This window comes from Xenopus laevis, chromosome 9_10L (genome assembly GCF_017654675.1).
Source record: "Xenopus laevis strain J_2021 chromosome 9_10L, Xenopus_laevis_v10.1, whole genome shotgun sequence".
In the NCBI taxonomy this organism is placed as follows: domain Eukaryota; kingdom Metazoa; phylum Chordata; class Amphibia; order Anura; family Pipidae; genus Xenopus; species Xenopus laevis.
Genome location: NC_054387.1, coordinates 91495740 through 91513116, shown reverse-complemented (window position 1 = coordinate 91513116; position 17377 = coordinate 91495740). Strand labels below are relative to the sequence as shown.

General features: G+C 37.5%; 1 protein-coding gene across 6 annotated transcripts in view; it reads right to left on the bottom strand.

Annotated features, from left to right (window-relative positions):
- Positions 1-13978, bottom strand: part of LOC108701467 (disintegrin and metalloproteinase domain-containing protein 23) — an 83314-nt gene extending 69336 nt beyond the window's left edge. Inside the window, exons 1-2 of one of the 6 annotated variants that reach the window (XM_041576238.1) lie at positions 13106-13978; positions 5900-6129 (exon numbers count right to left, since the gene is read on the bottom strand). In XM_041576238.1, the coding sequence (XP_041432172.1) occupies positions 5900-6129; positions 13106-13262 (387 nt within the window). In that variant the 5' untranslated portion in view covers positions 13263-13978. The remainder of the gene's footprint in view (positions 1-5899; positions 6130-13105) is intronic. The other 5 variants (XM_041576237.1, XM_041576235.1, XM_041576239.1 and 2 more) reach the window with 5 other exon arrangements.
- Positions 13979-17377: the final 3399 nt, after the last annotated feature.

Sequence of the window (17377 nt, the reverse complement as noted above, 5' to 3'; positions counted from 1 at the left end):
AACTAATTGATGATTGGTTGCAAAGGGCAACTGCACCAATGCAATTTAGTCCCCTATATACTGTAAGTAAATGAACCTTCATTTTTTTAGCCTTATATAGGCAAGAAAATGCTGCAAAATAGGCACAACTGTGTCCTGTATTTCCAAGTCCTGCAATGCCATTCTAAACCAATGAATGCAAACAGCTACCATGATGTCATGGACAGGCAGAAACATAGCCTTATCCTGCTTGGATGGATGTGTTTGCAGCACTGATTTGGTGCTGTAAACACAAAAGGTAAGCCTTTGAAAGCTGTTATTAAAAATGTTTCAGCAAGTTTTAAACATGGTTCAGCTTGCCATACTCGATTCAAATCAAACCGACTTTATATTTCCTATCTTTATATATTACAGATAATTTCTTAAAATGCTGTTCTAAAAGTTCTTTGGCAACCTTACTTAATCTTAATGCTTTAGGCTCCAAAACATAGATTGCTGGATTTACAGAGAAAATGCAAAATGTGGTAAAAAAACATTCAGTATAGTACTGTATAAAACTTATAGCAGTGCATAAACATGAAGATGGCCATGTGTTTTACTGGTTTTGCTTTTAATGGGCAAATGAACCCCAAAATAAAAAAAATGTCCAATAACAGAAAACCGAATTTTAACTTTCCAATATACATTTATTAAAATGTGTCAGTGCTTTTAAAGTTAAAATGTAAATACATTTGCTAATGAAAGCAATATTTCCTTCACTTCTGGTTGTTTTGCAACAATCCTTTTTTCAGCTGACTTGTCTTACATTATACCAATAGTCTGAGTCACCAGAGCAAAGACTAGAAAGGGACAAACACTGCCTTCAATAGCATTAAACATACAAATATCTTAAAACCACAGAATATGTGTAATGAATTTATGTTGCAAAGTTGCTTAGAATTATGTTTTCTTTTTTAAGGCAAAGAAATATTTTTATTTTTGGGTTCACATTCCCTTTAAAAGCTTTCTGCAAACAGTGGGTAATTCTCCCCCTTTACAAATCACTGGTAAATAATGAATATGCAGGGCAATATGGTCTCCAGTGCTGAATTGGATGGTCCTGAAACAAAGAAAATCCAAAGAGTTACTATGCTAGTAAAGGTTATAGAGAAAAGACTGGCCAAGTTGGTATTGCTTATACTAGAGAATAGTCACTTTAGGGGGAATAGTATTACTGTTTATACTGTATATATATATATATATATATATATATATATATGGACCATAAATCCTTTAATTAGACACAAGGGCATTCAGAAGAAGAAGTAAAAGTAGAAGTAAAAATCTTCAACTCAAGATCTGTGCCCAGGGCAGCAGCTTTTGTTGTGCAGTCTTTGGGTGTCTGTACAATTGAAAAAAAATCAAAATAAAATAATAAACAAATAGAGAGGCTTCTAATTGTTTTTTTTTTGGCTTCCTCTGGATCAACTACCAGCTAGGCTAATGGCAAAAGGGTAATTTTCTCAGCTGGTGTAGGTAAAAGCTGACCTACTGCCTTCGGCCTTTCCTGTTTAACAAGCTTGCAATTAGCCTGTCGGGAGAAATGCTTAAGTATGCATTTTGCACCAAAATCGGCAGTATGTGTGTGTGCTCACTGTAGATCCCGTGACTGTCAGTGCAAACAGATAGATAGGGTGGATTGGAGTGGATTAGCTTTTCTCTGTTGGCATGTCTACGCCAGTGGAGAAATTGACCCGTGAGCCATTAGCCTTAGGCAGATTTCATTTAGACAAAAGGGTTGAACTCGATAGATGTGTGTCTTTTTTCAATCCATAATACTATGTAAATACTCAATAAGCCATAGAACCAATGCCTTGTAACAATTCATGAGAAAATATATAAAGTTTGGTTTTTTGGAATATGATGCATGAAGCTACACAAATAACCATACTCACTTTTGACTCAACAACTGATACAAGAAAATGGACATAATTAAATACTAGCTTCTCAGTACGCGCTTGAAGCAAAGATATTTTATTTATAAATCTTGCATATTGGTTTTATATTTGTCTCTAATTGACCATTTAGTATTGTACAAGGTGTACAAGGGCGGCTATTACATTAATTGTACATTATTGGTAAATATTACACCAATGATTCCTAGTTTCTTGTGGTCTGTAGTTATGATTATTTTGCATGTATTATGTAACACATGCTACATTTCTATTAATCCTACCAAACAGAAAATGAAACCTATATACAGACATAGGATCTATTATCCAGAATGCTTGGGATCTGGGGTTTTCAAGATATGCAATTTTTCCATAATTTGGATCACCATACTTTGTCTACCTAGAAACAAAAAAGATTTCTAGCATTAAATTAATTCTTTAATAACCTATAATACAAAACTAAAAGATTTGAGATGCTTTTTTTCAAAAGTTGTACAATCATTTTGGAGATAAGCAAAGCGGAATTCTACAGATGTGGTAAGTAAAATCATGCAAAGCAGACCTTGACTTTACCTTGGAACCATCCAATTCCCTGGACATTGCCATTTTCATTAATGCAAATAATTTTTTTTCACTTGTCTTGTTCTTTTCCATGCTGTCTTTATCTTGCTCTTCATCAAATCAGCTCTGAGCTGAAGATGTTCAAATGAAGGTCATTCAATGCTTTAGACAAACCACATAACCCCCATCTGAACTGTGCTTTCCAGTGCATACTGCCTCTCTACAAGCTCAATTTTGGCTCTCTGGTTAGAACTAGCTAAGATCCCTTCTGTATTAGATTTTTTTGGCAACATCCTGAGCACACCCAACTGCACCAGTTGTAAGCAAATATTTGCACAAATCTGCATTTGTGGCCATTATATTCAGGGCCAGAACTAGGGGTAGGCAGAGTAGGCAGGTGCCTAGGCCACAAAGCTGGGGGGGGCACCAGGCACATACCTTCTCTGCTTCCTACTACTAGTCTGGTCCCCTCTCTGACCTCTCTTGTGTGGACAGTCTATTCACGCATTTGCACGAGCATCTATTCGCGCATGTGTGCACCGAGTCAGTGGCTCGACCGGCCAGGTTGCCTAGGGCTCCTGGCTGGCCTGCCCCGGCTCTGATTATATTATGTTTTATAGCTCTGTGTCACACAGTTGCTCAATGGAGCACAATGAGAGACAACAAATAAATTTCTAATTTCACAACACACAAATGTCTGAGCCTTTAACAAGTGCTGTGGAGTCAGAGTCATGGAGTCGGAGTCAAAGAGTCGGAAGCAATTTTGGGTACCTGAAGTTGGAGTTATCAAAAATGTACTGACTCCTAATAATTTAAAATACAAGCACTGAAAATAATTAAATGGGATTTAAGAGCTGCTATGAAGGAGGATATGGCAGAAGCAATTCTGTGCCAGGTTCAGTTAATATATAAATTGTTTTAAGTTTTCCAATTGTTTTTGGTTTATGTAGATTAAAGGGGTTGTTCACCTTCAAACAAATAGTTGGTTTCAGATAGATCACCAGAAATAACGACTTTTTCCAATGACTTTCTATTTTCTATGTGTGACGGTTTTTCTAATATTGAAGTGTAAAGTGTAATTTCTCTCCTTCTGAAGCAGCTCTGGGAGGGGGGGTCGCCGATCCTGTAAACTGTTGTAAATGGATACATTTAGTTGATACATTTCTTATCTTTGCCCCTGCTGAGCAGAATCTCTGGGTTTCATTACAGGCAGCTGTTAGACTTGATACAATTGTTGCTAATACTCCAGAGATGCTGCTGAGAAATGGATCAACTCAATGTTGCAAAATTGTAACAGTTCAGAATCTGCACCTGAATTACTGAGCTGCCAGACTGAAACACCACATATACAAACATTCAACTTTACACTTAGATTTTGGAAAAAACGTAAAAGATAAATAATGGAAAGTATTTGAAAAAAGTCTTTATTTCTGGGGAACAATCTAAAAACAACTGAATTGAAAAAACAGTTTGGAAGGTGAACAACCCCTTTAACTTTGATTTACTAAAAGATGTGGTTTATATTTTTGAGCTTTGGCGATGATAAAATGCCTTGTATGTTATGTACTTAACTTCTTTCATGATTAAAGGATCAGTAAAACCAAAAAATTGACAAGTATGTGCATCCGAATTATGGCAGAATCTACACCAAAAACATCTACTCTTCAATGGATTTGGTAAACTACCTAGTTTTAGACTGATATATATTTAGACTGATATCCAGTAAAAAAACATTTTTATGCTATGAGATTTCTGGAATAAAAAAACTTTGTCTAGTTATATGTTTCAGTTGGACATGAAGTACATATTCCCTAAATATACATACAGAGTATTTTTGGAGGTAAGATTATAAATAGTTAAAAGAAGCTGAAAAAAGCAGCAAAGACTATTTTTAAAATTTATGGCACAGCTGTTGTGAAAGTGATATGTAGATGCACTGACTGTAAGGCTTTTAGCTCTCTGTCCCTGTCTGAGTACCTCGAGAGTCGCCACTTCGGTATTAGTGTCCAGCTAACTCCTCAATGACACTTGTCCTGGAAAGGCCCTGTGGCCTGAGTGAGTCCAAAAAAAAAACAAATTTCACAGGTTGGGAATGAACTAATTACAAAAAGCATACATCTAGAAAGGTTTTAAAACCTGTGGTAGTATCAATGTTTTATATTTAAGTCTCGCTTACAGATGCAATGTCAGATGTCATGAGTTTGTGTTTTATTCATTTTCTTGAGATGAATCAAAGTGGGAAATATTACAGATTTCTATAACATAGCAGCCACTCCACAAGTAGAATCATCAATAAGATAACATGTTTCAAATAAACTAGATTTATTGTACCAATTTACATGCATTTTACATCTTTGGAACCTCAGGTACATTTCTTCATCCAACAAAAACACTAAAAATGTTATGCATCCAAGCCTAAATCTGACCATGCAAAGAACAAATGCCATGACCTATAGTTCAAGTCCAATGTATCCAATGGTCTGAAACACTGCAATATACCCTGAGAGGCCCACACACAAATTAATGGTAAAAAAAGAGCATAACCACATTCCTGCACCTTGGCCCTTGTGGTGGCAGCCAGAGAATGAAGCCAATAAAGCTGGCCATACAAGCATGGATTTGGTTGAGCATTTTGGTCTATGTCAATTATATTGCATGATGATCTGGGCATGTTTGTCAGGTGGGGAATTGGGTCAACAACCATTCTTTAACCATTTTGGATTGTAGATTATCTGTCCTGTTTGCCAATGCATCATTGGCCAATTCAGATTTGAGCAGAAAATGAATTGGCAGAAGTTTTAATCATTAGGAGTGTTGGGTTGAACAAATGGAAGGTGACCATGCATATAGATAGCCATTAATGAGGTATCAACCCATATACTGTGGAGGACAAGCCAATGTATGGTCAACTTTAGTATAACATGAAAATATTTGCACTTTGCTTATTTCAACATATATCTCTTACAGGAGCATTCACTCCAACTGCCCTGTCCAATGACAGATGTATTGCACACTTTAATGTAGACATGTTCAGGATAGGAAAACTTTATGTAGTTTACAACTAGAAAATCTGAAGCATATGCAGCTACAGACAATCTAAAATATTAGTTGGAATGCCAGCTCTAAAAATCTTGGCCCTGAGTTTAAGGTCAAAAGCTCTATGGTTTGTCCAGTGAAATAACAGAAGGGGGGAAATGACCTATGACAGGTATAGCATTGAACTCACATCTTCCAACTATCAGGATCACCACAGATCTAATGGACAGGTGCTTTTGTTTCAATTTCAAGTGGCTACATGAACTGTCCAACATAAAGCATATATCAAATTCAAATACACGAACAGTGTTCAGTGCTTACATGAGCCAACTGGTGTGATGTGTTTTTCTTAGTAGCATCAAGTAGAACATTTATCTTAGATGCAAACATACCTTGTTATGCTTCTGCTGATCTCTTGCCTTAGTATCCAGAATATGATATGGGCTCTCAGATTCTTTGTTAATATAATATACCAATCTTGAGGGCATTGTAATTTCTTTCTGTATTGCATTGTTCCAACTGTAGCTTCTGCTATCACTTCTACTATTGTTATTGTGGGATGCCAGGTCTTCTTCTGCCAATCTACCAGCAGTGCCGCCTACAGTCACATTCCACTGCGATGCTGGTGAGAGAATAAAGTGAAGAATTTGCTGCACAGATTTAAAAATAATCATGAATGTATGTATAGAGGAGGCCCTGCACTTCAAGTTTCAAATTTGCTGCACAGATTTAAAAATAATCATGAATGTATGAATAGAGGAGGCCCTGCACTTTTTTATATACTGTAGGTATGTTTTACCCAAAGCAATATACCACAAATTTTGTGACAACTCATTCTTATTGTACTCAAAAGTCTCCACCAATTTACAAATATAATAATTCTGACATGGTATAGCTGAATCACTGATACTTATATAACAGGCACATTAATTAGTCTACTTGAAAATTTGATGACCAAAAACACTTTTTTTTTATTTGAGTAAAAAATCCTCTACAAAAAGATTTAGCTGACTCTAAAAGGATTTATTTACTGCTTTACTGCAATTCTATACTCATTTCAGTATTTTGAATTAAAAAATGCTATTCACTTTGGCAGACGTGGTGCAGCTTAGACATAGGTAAATCCCATTATTTCCTGCAGAAGGATGATTAAATTTGCTTGGAAAAGTTAGAGAAGTCACTGATATGATTTCTGCCAAAACTCACCAAAATGCCCAAAAATAGCAATGACAAGTTATGATCATTTAATGTCAATTGGAAAGCTTAGTGGAGGAGGAATATTGAACTACAGTAGAACCCCCACTTTATGTTTTTTAGGGGACCAGAAAAAATGGTGTAAAATCCAGGAAAATGTAAAATCAGGGAAATGTATTATACATAATATATAGGTGGGATCACAAAACAACAATGAAAATGAGGGAAAATATACAATTATACAATAAGGGGGTTATTTCTCAAAGGTCGAGTTTGTGAGGCTTTTCTACCTCATGTTTGAATTGATTGTGTTTTAGAGGAAAAAAAACTTGAATACCTTGAATTGATTGCGTTTTCTAGTGCAATCCATCTTAAATAAACTAAAATTATGAAGGCAAAAAACATCTTCAAATGGTTTAAGGGACCTCTGCCATTGACGTCTACATGACCTTGACAGCTTTTAGCTAGAGTATTTTCGGATTCTGATTTTTATCAGCTTCAGGGCATAATAAATCTTGAAGAATGTGAGGTTTTTTTTATCCTTAAAAATTCGAGTTTTTAGTGTAACTACCCTCGAAAAACTTGAATTTTTCGGGAAAACACAAGTTGATCTTTAATAAATAACCCGTTAAGTATAATAATTATATGGCTTAGTTAGGATGCTATAAAGTGTTTTTGGGAAATCTTAATAAGTATTTGATGTTATTGGTTGCTGCATACAATAAATTAATAAATAACAGTGCTTTGGCAGTGTTTGCACTTGATCACTGAAAACTCTTTTTTATAAAAAAAAGCATATTCTGAGTCAGAGTTCCTATTATATCCTAATATATTTACAAATGTTTGATTTTGCACTCTAACTCCATTATCCAACCTTTATCTATGCATGCTATAGCTTCAGAACAGCATAATGCTTCCTGGCACCACAAGAAATCTATATGCATTGTAAAATTGCTGAATCATATTCCATTTCTTTTTACTCATTTCTGCCTCTATTCATCACAGGTGTCCATGTCACTGGTTATAACCAGTTTTTTCTTTTTACATCTACATACAGTATATGCTTAAACTTTGTTTGGCTTTTTCATTGCAAAAGCTACAAGGTGTATCCCCTAAAATATAAAATCACATAGGAGAATGTAAGGAAATCTTCAATATGTGTAACACATAAGGAGAATGTTTCTAAAATACTTACTTGTTAAATTCACTTAAATTTTTATTATGCGTGCTGGACCCTATTAGTCAAGGCATCTGGTCTCTACACTTTAGGAACCTAGGGGCAGATTTATCAAGGGTCAAATTGAAAATTTGAATTTTTAAATTCGAATTTCGAGTTTATTTTAGTGTAATTCGACTAGGGAATAGTCCAAATTCGATTTGAGCTTAAAAAATATTTGAAATTCAAATTTCATCATGTACTGTCTCTTTAAGAATTCAAATTCGACTATTCGCCATCTAAAGCTGCCAAATTGGTGTTTTAGCCTATGGCGATTTTTTAAAATAAATTTTGATTGGTCTTTTTTTTCGAATTTCGAGTTTATGGGAGTTTTTAGAAACTCCCATAAACTCGAAAGTCGACCCTTGATAAATATGCCCCCTAGTGTTGTACTGTTGACTTCATTTTTGTGCCTTCACACATGAACCATGTACTCTGTGCATAACTGTCATTTTTTTCCATGCTGGGGTTAAGAATGCTGTCTGTATTTTAGGCTCACTGACCCCAGAAACCAGGTAATTCTTTTGAAGTAATGAAGGCAGATAAAAAAACACAAAAAGAATAATAAAAAATCTAGCCCTACAATCAGTATTCTTCATGATGACAGGATCACTGACTGGCAATTGCATAACATTTAAGTTTCACTAAGTGCCTACATACAATTTTAAGTGCTGCATTACTAAATCATTTGTTAAAATAACAACAATTTTCATTTTATGACTGGTGGTCTACACTATTATAAATACATTATTATTTCCTAGTATATGGCAGGTGACTCTCTAAACTATCACTATTCTCTACTTATGAATATCCTATATTATAGAAATGACAAACTCTGCTTTCTTTGGTGTGGACTGCATATAGGACCAAATAGGATATATTTTAGTGAAATTAGAAATTAGACATTGTACTTAATATGATATTAACTAAATTATATATTCCAGGGGCTCCAAGTATGAACTCCAAAACCTCAATTTGTATATTAAAGGAAACATATAGCATAACTAAATACCCCCCCCCCCAATCTTGTAGGTAATAACAAGTACTATATGGCACTGGTTTCACTCTGGGCTAAAAAATAACATTATCTTTGAAAATAGTCCTTTTATTGGTGCTCCCTCTGGATCCTCTCTGGCCTCTGTCCATGTTTCAAATGTAGGGTGGGTGTCACTGCCAGAAATACAGTAGAAGGGGGACTGCCAATCACATCCCTGCAGTTACATAAACAAAAGCTCAGGTCAACTTATCTGCTGATTGGTTCCTACAGTACAGTGCAGTGTGCTGAGTTCCACTGACACCCCTATACAGCCTAGTAAAGGAGGCAGTAGGAAGTGGGACAGATTATTAGGACTAGCAGGGATATTGGGGAAATGTTCAATAAAGCCTGAAACACAACTTTTTAAAGCACATTCCTTCTCTATGCTTCCTTCTATAAACCTTCGTTTTATATTCTAGTATAATGCACTGGCACATTCTGGGTTTCACACAATATGTCCCTTATCACTTGTTGCCTCCTATAAATGAAAACCAAAGGAAATATGGGTCTTACTCCATCAGCCAAATATATTATAATAATATTCTCTGGTTTGAATCCCAACTAACTCCAATATAAAATGTTCACAGGAAAGAACAGAAAGGCTTGAATGAGCTGAATATATTTAATAAAAGGCTGCTGAAAGAAGAGCAAAAGGATTTGGGATTGTTGGGAACTGCTGCTGAACTGTAAAAATCAGAGACAGTAGAGAACCAGACAACTTTATGTTGGAAGCAATGTCAAGGAATAAATAGATCTGACCTTCTAATGTGGGATGATGACTAGTTGAGCAAACTGCCGCTTGTTGTTTTTCGTTTTTGTACTATGATATGCTTGTCACATGTCTAATGAGTTGATTTATTACTTTCTGCCTTGAATCACTCATGATAAATCCTTTCTGTTTGATGATCAATACTGTTATATTTTGCTACGGATTGTTGTGGTACTATTTTTTAATATTTTTTATTGTTTTTTTTAAATAACTGCTGGACTATACCTACCAACAGCCCTTGACAAACAAAAGCTATCAATGGATACTGGGGAGGGGTGGCAGTGTGAAGTTCAACAATAGCTGGTATATATGATCAAAACTGTCAAATTTAACTAGGGAGTTATTCAAATTTGATTTGAGTTTTTAAAAAAATTTGAATTAGATTTTCAAGATTTATCATACACTGGCCCTTAAAGAACCCGTATTCGACTATTCGCCACCTAAAACCTGCTGTTTAAGTCAATGGGAGAGGTTCAGGGATCAACTTAGAGTTGTTTGCAGCCTTTCTCCTTTTTTGGAGAAAAAAACTTGAATTGAGTTTTTAAGATTTGAATCAAATTCGATTTGAATTCAATTCGATTTTTCTGTTTGATCATATTCACCCGAGTTTAAAAAATTAGATTTTCATAATAAATTTTGCTTGGTCGAATTTCGAGTTCATGGGAATTTAAAAAAAACACATGAATTCGCAATTTGACCCTTGATAAATGTGCCTCCCAGTACAGCAAAAAATCTAAAAGGTCAATGGCATGTTTTCATTTAGTGGACAGATCTTAATTAATTGTGCAAACAGAAATAGAAAGAAAGCCTCCACGCTTAGCAGATCTTTTTCATTTTTCACTCAGCTCTGCTGCAAAACCTTTGATGCATAAAATTATACACATCCATGGAGAACATTGAGTAATTTAAATGCATGGATGTCTTTTTATGTCAGGAGAAATTGACTGGTGGTTAAATAAATGTAAGGTGTAAAGGACAGAGGAGCAGAAGAAATAACGGCCTTGTTACACAAATCATGAAAGGATAATAAGTATATCATATTATATGCAGACCCACATACACTTTGACCTATGTAAACTGTGTTTGCTCTGTAAATCTGCTGAATGATGCATCTGTATGCACATTGCTAGTACATTTAGGGGGATATTTATCAAAGTCCGAATTTATCTCAATATTTTCTGGAAAAAATTCAGACCAAATCTGGGCTTATTTATTAATACAAAAAATCCGGAAAAAAACTTGAAAAATCCGATTTTCATGATTTTGTTTGGATTTTTCACCTGAAAATTCAGAAAAGTTCGGGGTATTGCCAAAAACCTTGCACATCAAAAAATCATTGGGACTTCTCCCATTGACTTATATGCAACCTCGACAGGTCTGAGATACCAGATTCTGACTTTTCCCATCCTCGGGGTTTAATAAATTCCAAAAAATTCTTGATTTTTTTTAAAAGTCTGATTTTATAAAAAAAATCACAAATTTTTCGTAATTTTTGCATTCAGAGTTTAGTAAATTACCCACGTAGTCTACAGAGTTATATTAATAAGACAAAACAATCAGAAAAGAATAATAAATATTACTTCTAATCCACGTATGCAACTATACAAGATTTTTGTGTACTTATTTATATATCTAATAAATGTAACGTTCTATCTACAACTACAAGTGCATCTGCTTTCAAGGATTCAATAGTGCAATAGTTCACTCCTCGAACAGGACCCAAGTTATAGATCTGCAACTCTAAAATCTTCAGAATCTCTTTATATCTGAAAATCTCAATGCACTTTCCATCAATACAGTGGACACTGATCAATTGTAGCCAACAAAGTTCGTCCAGAGGAATGAGTAAGAGTCTCAATTGTGGAAAAGACCAAACATGATAAAATAAATGTCAGAATCTCACAAGAACTCTCAGAAGGCAGTTAAAAATGTGCAAAAATACCGTTGATTTCAGAGACATTTGCAAAACATTGGGTTGTGATGACCTTGGATAACAATTTAAAGTTTCAATAACTCACCCAGTTTATCGCGTTTCTTGTTTCAGTGCATTTGTTACAGATGTCCCAGGTGCTGGCTTTACATTTTATGCCAAACTAGGCCACTTAGTCCCCACCCAATGTTGCGACTATAATGCTACCTTTGTGGCTACTTAACTCATAGAATACTAAAGTCACAGGATAAATACATTGGAGTAATGTATTCTGTTATAGCTGGTTGATTCCTAGGAGCACCCTGTTCTAGAACTACAAATAGTTTTTATAGTGCTGTTTTATTTTAGTAAATTATTACAAATCTAATGTGTTTTAGGTAGGGCTTTTCCTAAGAATAATAATATAATCAGTATATTACAGCCTTACATTCTACAGAAGTTATCAGTAGTACACAGTAGTAATTACTTAAATCCCCTGGGTACGCTACATTGTAAAAGCATCAAAAAAAACACCCTTAAAGCCTGAAGAAACAACAATATTTATGCCAGGAACCATAAAATGTGCTTGTGTTTTAAAATTGGGACATAAGTAGCTTCTTTAAGGCAAATAAAAAGGCAGTGAGATACTTGATAAGAATAACTTGTTCTAATGTGAAGCTTGATGAGTAGTTTAAAGCTTCCCCTGGCTCAAAGATCTGAAAGAAAACTTGGATCTGCAGTGCTGTGCTACAGCTGGCAGAAATCTATAAGAGTTAACATGAGACTGAGGTAAAGATCCCCGAAATAGAAGAAACATCCCACGTAATTTAATATTGTAAAGAGGTGACAGAGAACAGTGCAGAATCCGTTTGTTGAATCAGTCTGCCAACCCGCATTTTATTTACTGCAGTGCTTTCATTTGCTGGGATTCGTTTGTCCTGCAGGCTGATTTTAAGAAGAACAGCGACTGCAGCTACTATACCTCACAGAGGTCACTGCAGTTTTGCTGAATTTTAAATGAAATGGAAGCAGGATTGCACATGGAGATGAAAGGGCCAGGCAGGCAATGTGGAAATGGATTCTAATGACCAATGTTGGTCCTAGTCTTGCAGGGTCTGTTACATTTATATGCATGACACAAAAGTCATGGTGTTTGCTTTATTATGTAGCCTGGATAGTGTTGTAGCATATGAACTGGTTAACTGGGACAGTTCCCAGGACATTCTATTATTATATGTACCTGACAGGCTCCTTGTGAAATAAAAAGAAATAAATCAGTCATTCCAAGTGTGCAGGCCTGTATGTACTGTATGCTGCTATTTGTGTGTATCAAACCCTAATGTATGACTTTGATCTCATTCCCTAGCCCTCAGTGTAAGAGCTGAGAGAGCTGGTGTCTGTGGCTGCTTCATGCTAGCAGAGAGGGCTATGCAGAGAGAGAGATTAGGACAAAGTGAAAGAAGTGCTTTCTCACCTGTGTGTGTGGAAAGAGCTCCCCAGGGCTGGGGGCAGGACAGCAGCAGCAGGAGACAGAGAAGGTGGAAGAGAGCAGGACAGGAGACGGGGGCTGTCAGGAGAAGCACAGAGGAGGTGGAACGGGGATGCCGCAGGGAGCTGCCTGCCTCCTCCATAGCTCATAGCTCTGCAGGACCGGGATATCGCAGCAGAGGCGGCAACGCTCAGACTTTATCTTGTACCGACGAGCTGTTCATTTGCATACTCCTCTCCTGTTCAGCACGGGGGCTCGAAAACCCCACCAGGGGTTATCTGCTTGCCATCTGGATCCCTCCTTAACCCTCAGCTGCTCTGCAGCACCTGTTTCGTCCTCCAGCAGTATCCACCCGTCTGCTTCTCTCTTGCTGATTTTTTTATGCACCTTGCACCTCCCCCCTTAGCGCATGACAGAAGCACGGGCTGCTTTTCCCGGTCCCTACTCGATGCAACACAAGGCGATGCTGCTGCTGAGGCTGCTGCTAATGCTGCTAATGCTGCTCCCTCCCCTGGGCTGGTGCTGATGCTGCTGTTGCCAGGAGAGGAAGTTGCTGGTGCGCATGCGCGCTGCACTGCTACAGGATGGTCCCCAAAGGATGCGGCGGAGAGCAAAACTAAACTGACCTTAAAACAAATTCGCTGGTCCGTCAGGGTCCCGCATCTGGCAGCCGAGTAACTCACTCCTTCTGTTGCCCCGCATGTCACACGCAGGCCCCTGAAAGAGTGAGAAAGAAAGTGGGCTGGGCGGGAACTACAGGGAAGGTGTTGGGGAACTGCTTAGCGGATTGATTTAGGGGATGCTGGGAGAGATTTGTACAGACCCCTCCAACAATTTTGCTTCCCTATTTTTCTCTTTCCCTTCCTCCCACTGCAACATTCCCTCAGCAGCACAGTCACAGTGCCTATAATTTGTCAGTAAGGCAGAAGTCTTTTTGTTTTTGGGTCTCTTTTCTTTATCCTCCGCTTCTCTCACAGCCCGAGCCAGTGTCAGACTGGGATGCCAGAGGCCCACCAGAAAGCCTTAGACCTTGGGCCCAACAGAAAACTTAAGACAGGGGGACCATTCCAAACTATTATTCCTCCTCACTCAACCTCTTTATTCTCCTAGTTTTTTATATATACTTACAATATTCTACCATTATTAAGCATTTACCCCCAAAAAGAAATGACCATAAACTAGGCCAAATGTTTAGAAACAAGAGGGCCCACTAAAACCTGGGCCCACTGGGAGTTCTCCTGGTATACCAGTGGGCCAGTCTGACACTGGCCAGAGCAATGAAAACTTCTGTGACAGGCATCTCTCGTCTCAGCAATAGAAATCAACATATTAGTCCCCTCAGCAGTAAAACGTGTCAGGCTTCTTCCCCCAGAGCACACAACACATTCCTGGTGGTTCTGAAAATACATTTTATTTAAATTCTCATGGAATTTTACTTCAGAGTCTCTGTTACAAACCATTGGATAGTAAAGGCCCCCATACATTGTCCGATAAAAGCTGTCAACAGACTGAGTCGGCAGTTTATTGGCCCATGTGTGGAGCCATCCGACGGGCGTCCCCGATCGATATCCGACAGAAAGTCAGCCACATCGCGATCGGGCAGATTAAAAAATCCCATCGGATCACGGCCGCATCTGTGCATTTATGCAGTCCTGTGATCCAACCGGCCATATCGGATGCATTATGATCAATGTTTATTGATCAGCCCAATATCGCCCACTTCAATGTGGACATATCTGGGATCCGCTCATTTGGCGACATTACCAACGAGCGGATCTCTACATCTATGGCACCTTAAGATAAGGGGACTCAAGTATGATGGTAAGCAGGGGCGGTGCTAGTCCAGAAACTCACCTCAGAGGCAATTGCTTGCAAGTTACCAGTAGTAAAAAGTGCTCCTGGTAACTTCAAGTGCCAAATTACCAGTTATTAAACTGTAAAATCTCTCTTTTAGTACAGAGAGCGGTGCAACCGTCTCTGGAGGCACCAGAAATGGTAAGCGCTGGGGAGCAAGGGAGACAACGACATTGCAGGAGCTGCCTTGGGTGGTTGGGAGGAGAGAATCGCCCATGATGGTAAGGGGGCAATTCCGCAAGTGGCTTTAGATGTACTATGCAGCATTAACAGTGTTCTCTCCAGACCATATAAGCTTGGTGTGCCACCTGTTTTTCTTTTATGTAAGCACCCAGCTCCATAAATCCTGGCCCAGCCTCCCCTTCTATAATAGAAAACTTTTCACAGACATCAGTAGGACTGTGCACTTTGTATTTTAAGATGTAGACAGTCCTACCAGTACCTCTGCAACGTTTTCTATTACAGCAGATGAGGCTGGTGAAGGCTATAATGCATGAGACATTTATTCCCCCACCCGGCTAATATTTCATCCCTGGGAGAGGGGGTGCATTTCTAGAGATTGTGAAGTGGTGTGTTCAGTGGCGTAACTAGATATTACTGGGCCCCACAGCAAATTATTTTTCAGGCCCCCAAAATGTTTAGAGGTTGACTTGTTTCTCCAATATTTATTGAAATTGTATATGAATTAGGGCCTCATGGGCCCCTATACCTCCTGGGCCCCCCCTGCAGCCGCAGGGTCTGCTTCCTCTATAGTTACGCCCCTGGGTGTGTTCATTAAAGCAGCTCTGCACATAACATATCATACATCTGTCTTTACTCTCTGTGTATAATTTACCTCCATAATGGGTTAAGTCACTTGTTCATACAGGTTCTGGTATCTATCCCCCAATATACTTTTTATCCTAAATGTCTGCTCCTGCGCCCCATCCTAGGTACCACAATGTAGTCAATACGCATAAAAATAGACAGAGCAAAATGTCCTTTTACCTCAGTCTCTATCCATTTTCTACGTATTTACCTCCACGTTATTTAGGTAAACTGTATTTCTAATGAAATTGAACGAGATTGTATAGCCACTTAAAGTAAATCCAAAATGGCCTTTTTTGTATATTAAAAGAAAAAGCAATATTTTTAATATACATTTATTTATAGATGTCAATCACAAGCTTCTTGTAAACGTAACTGCAGTTGAAAGCAGAATCTGTTTCCTGTTCTATTCAGCTGGCTTCTGCTAAATAGTTTTAGGAGTCTATGCAAAAAACAGTATTTCGAGATGAGATCCCCTCTATCAGTGCAACAAGTAGGGCATCTCACATTTTCTCACTGATAAGGCTGTTTGGGGTTCATTATTATCTCAGATCAGCACTCTCCTTAAAGCATTTTTGGTAGTATAAAATGTTATGAGTTATTATCTACTAATGCTAGATTTCACAAGATAATATTTATTGTATTTAGCAAGATATGTCCTTTACCTGTTGGTAGTCATTTGCCCTGTAATTACAGGATACTGTGAAACTATAACCACAATATATCATATATTTTTTTATTTTAAACATATAGTAAGGTGTTTCTTAACTGCACTAATGGACCTACTTAACTTCCTTCTGAGCAGTAAGATGGAAGCTAAATGTATCTGAGATCAATTATAGGGAAACTACCTGTAAGCTTCCATGTACTACTACTTATCTTAAATTACAGCAATAGGCTGTGTATAATTTTCTGAATGTTTTATAGCTATCACTTTGCCAACATTGTGGCAGGACGGCAAGTAAATCATTGCTGGATTTATAAAAAACTTGCCAGTTGTATAGAAATAGATATCGGAGTTCTTAGTATGCTGTTTGAATGTCGTTAACAACCAGTTCATATTTCAGAGTGAAAGTATTTTGTATGAGAAGTTTTGTACAAATTGTAGCCTAGATTATCCTAGGAAATATCAGAAAATCAAAATCTAAAAGGAAATAAAAACAACGAGGCTGGAAATGTTTATTAAATGTGCGCTGCATCATTTCATTTAAATACCAAAAGAAACACATAGGGGCCGATTCCCTAAATTCGAGTGAAGGATTCGAAGTAAAAAAACTTCGAATTTCGAAGTATTTTTTGGGCTACTTCAACCATCGAATGGGCTACTTCGACCTTCGACTACGAATCGAAGGATTCGAAGTAAAAATCGTTCGACTATTCGACCATTCGATAGTCGAAGTACTGTCTCTTTAAAAAAAACTTCGACCCCCTAGTTCGCCATCTAAAAGCTACCGAAGTCAATGTTAGCCTATGGGGAAGGTCCCCATAGGCTTGGCTAACTTTTTTTGATCGAAGGATATTCCTTCGATCGTTGGATTAAAATCCTTCAAATCGTTCGATTCGAAGGATTTAATCGTTCGATCGAAGGATTTAATC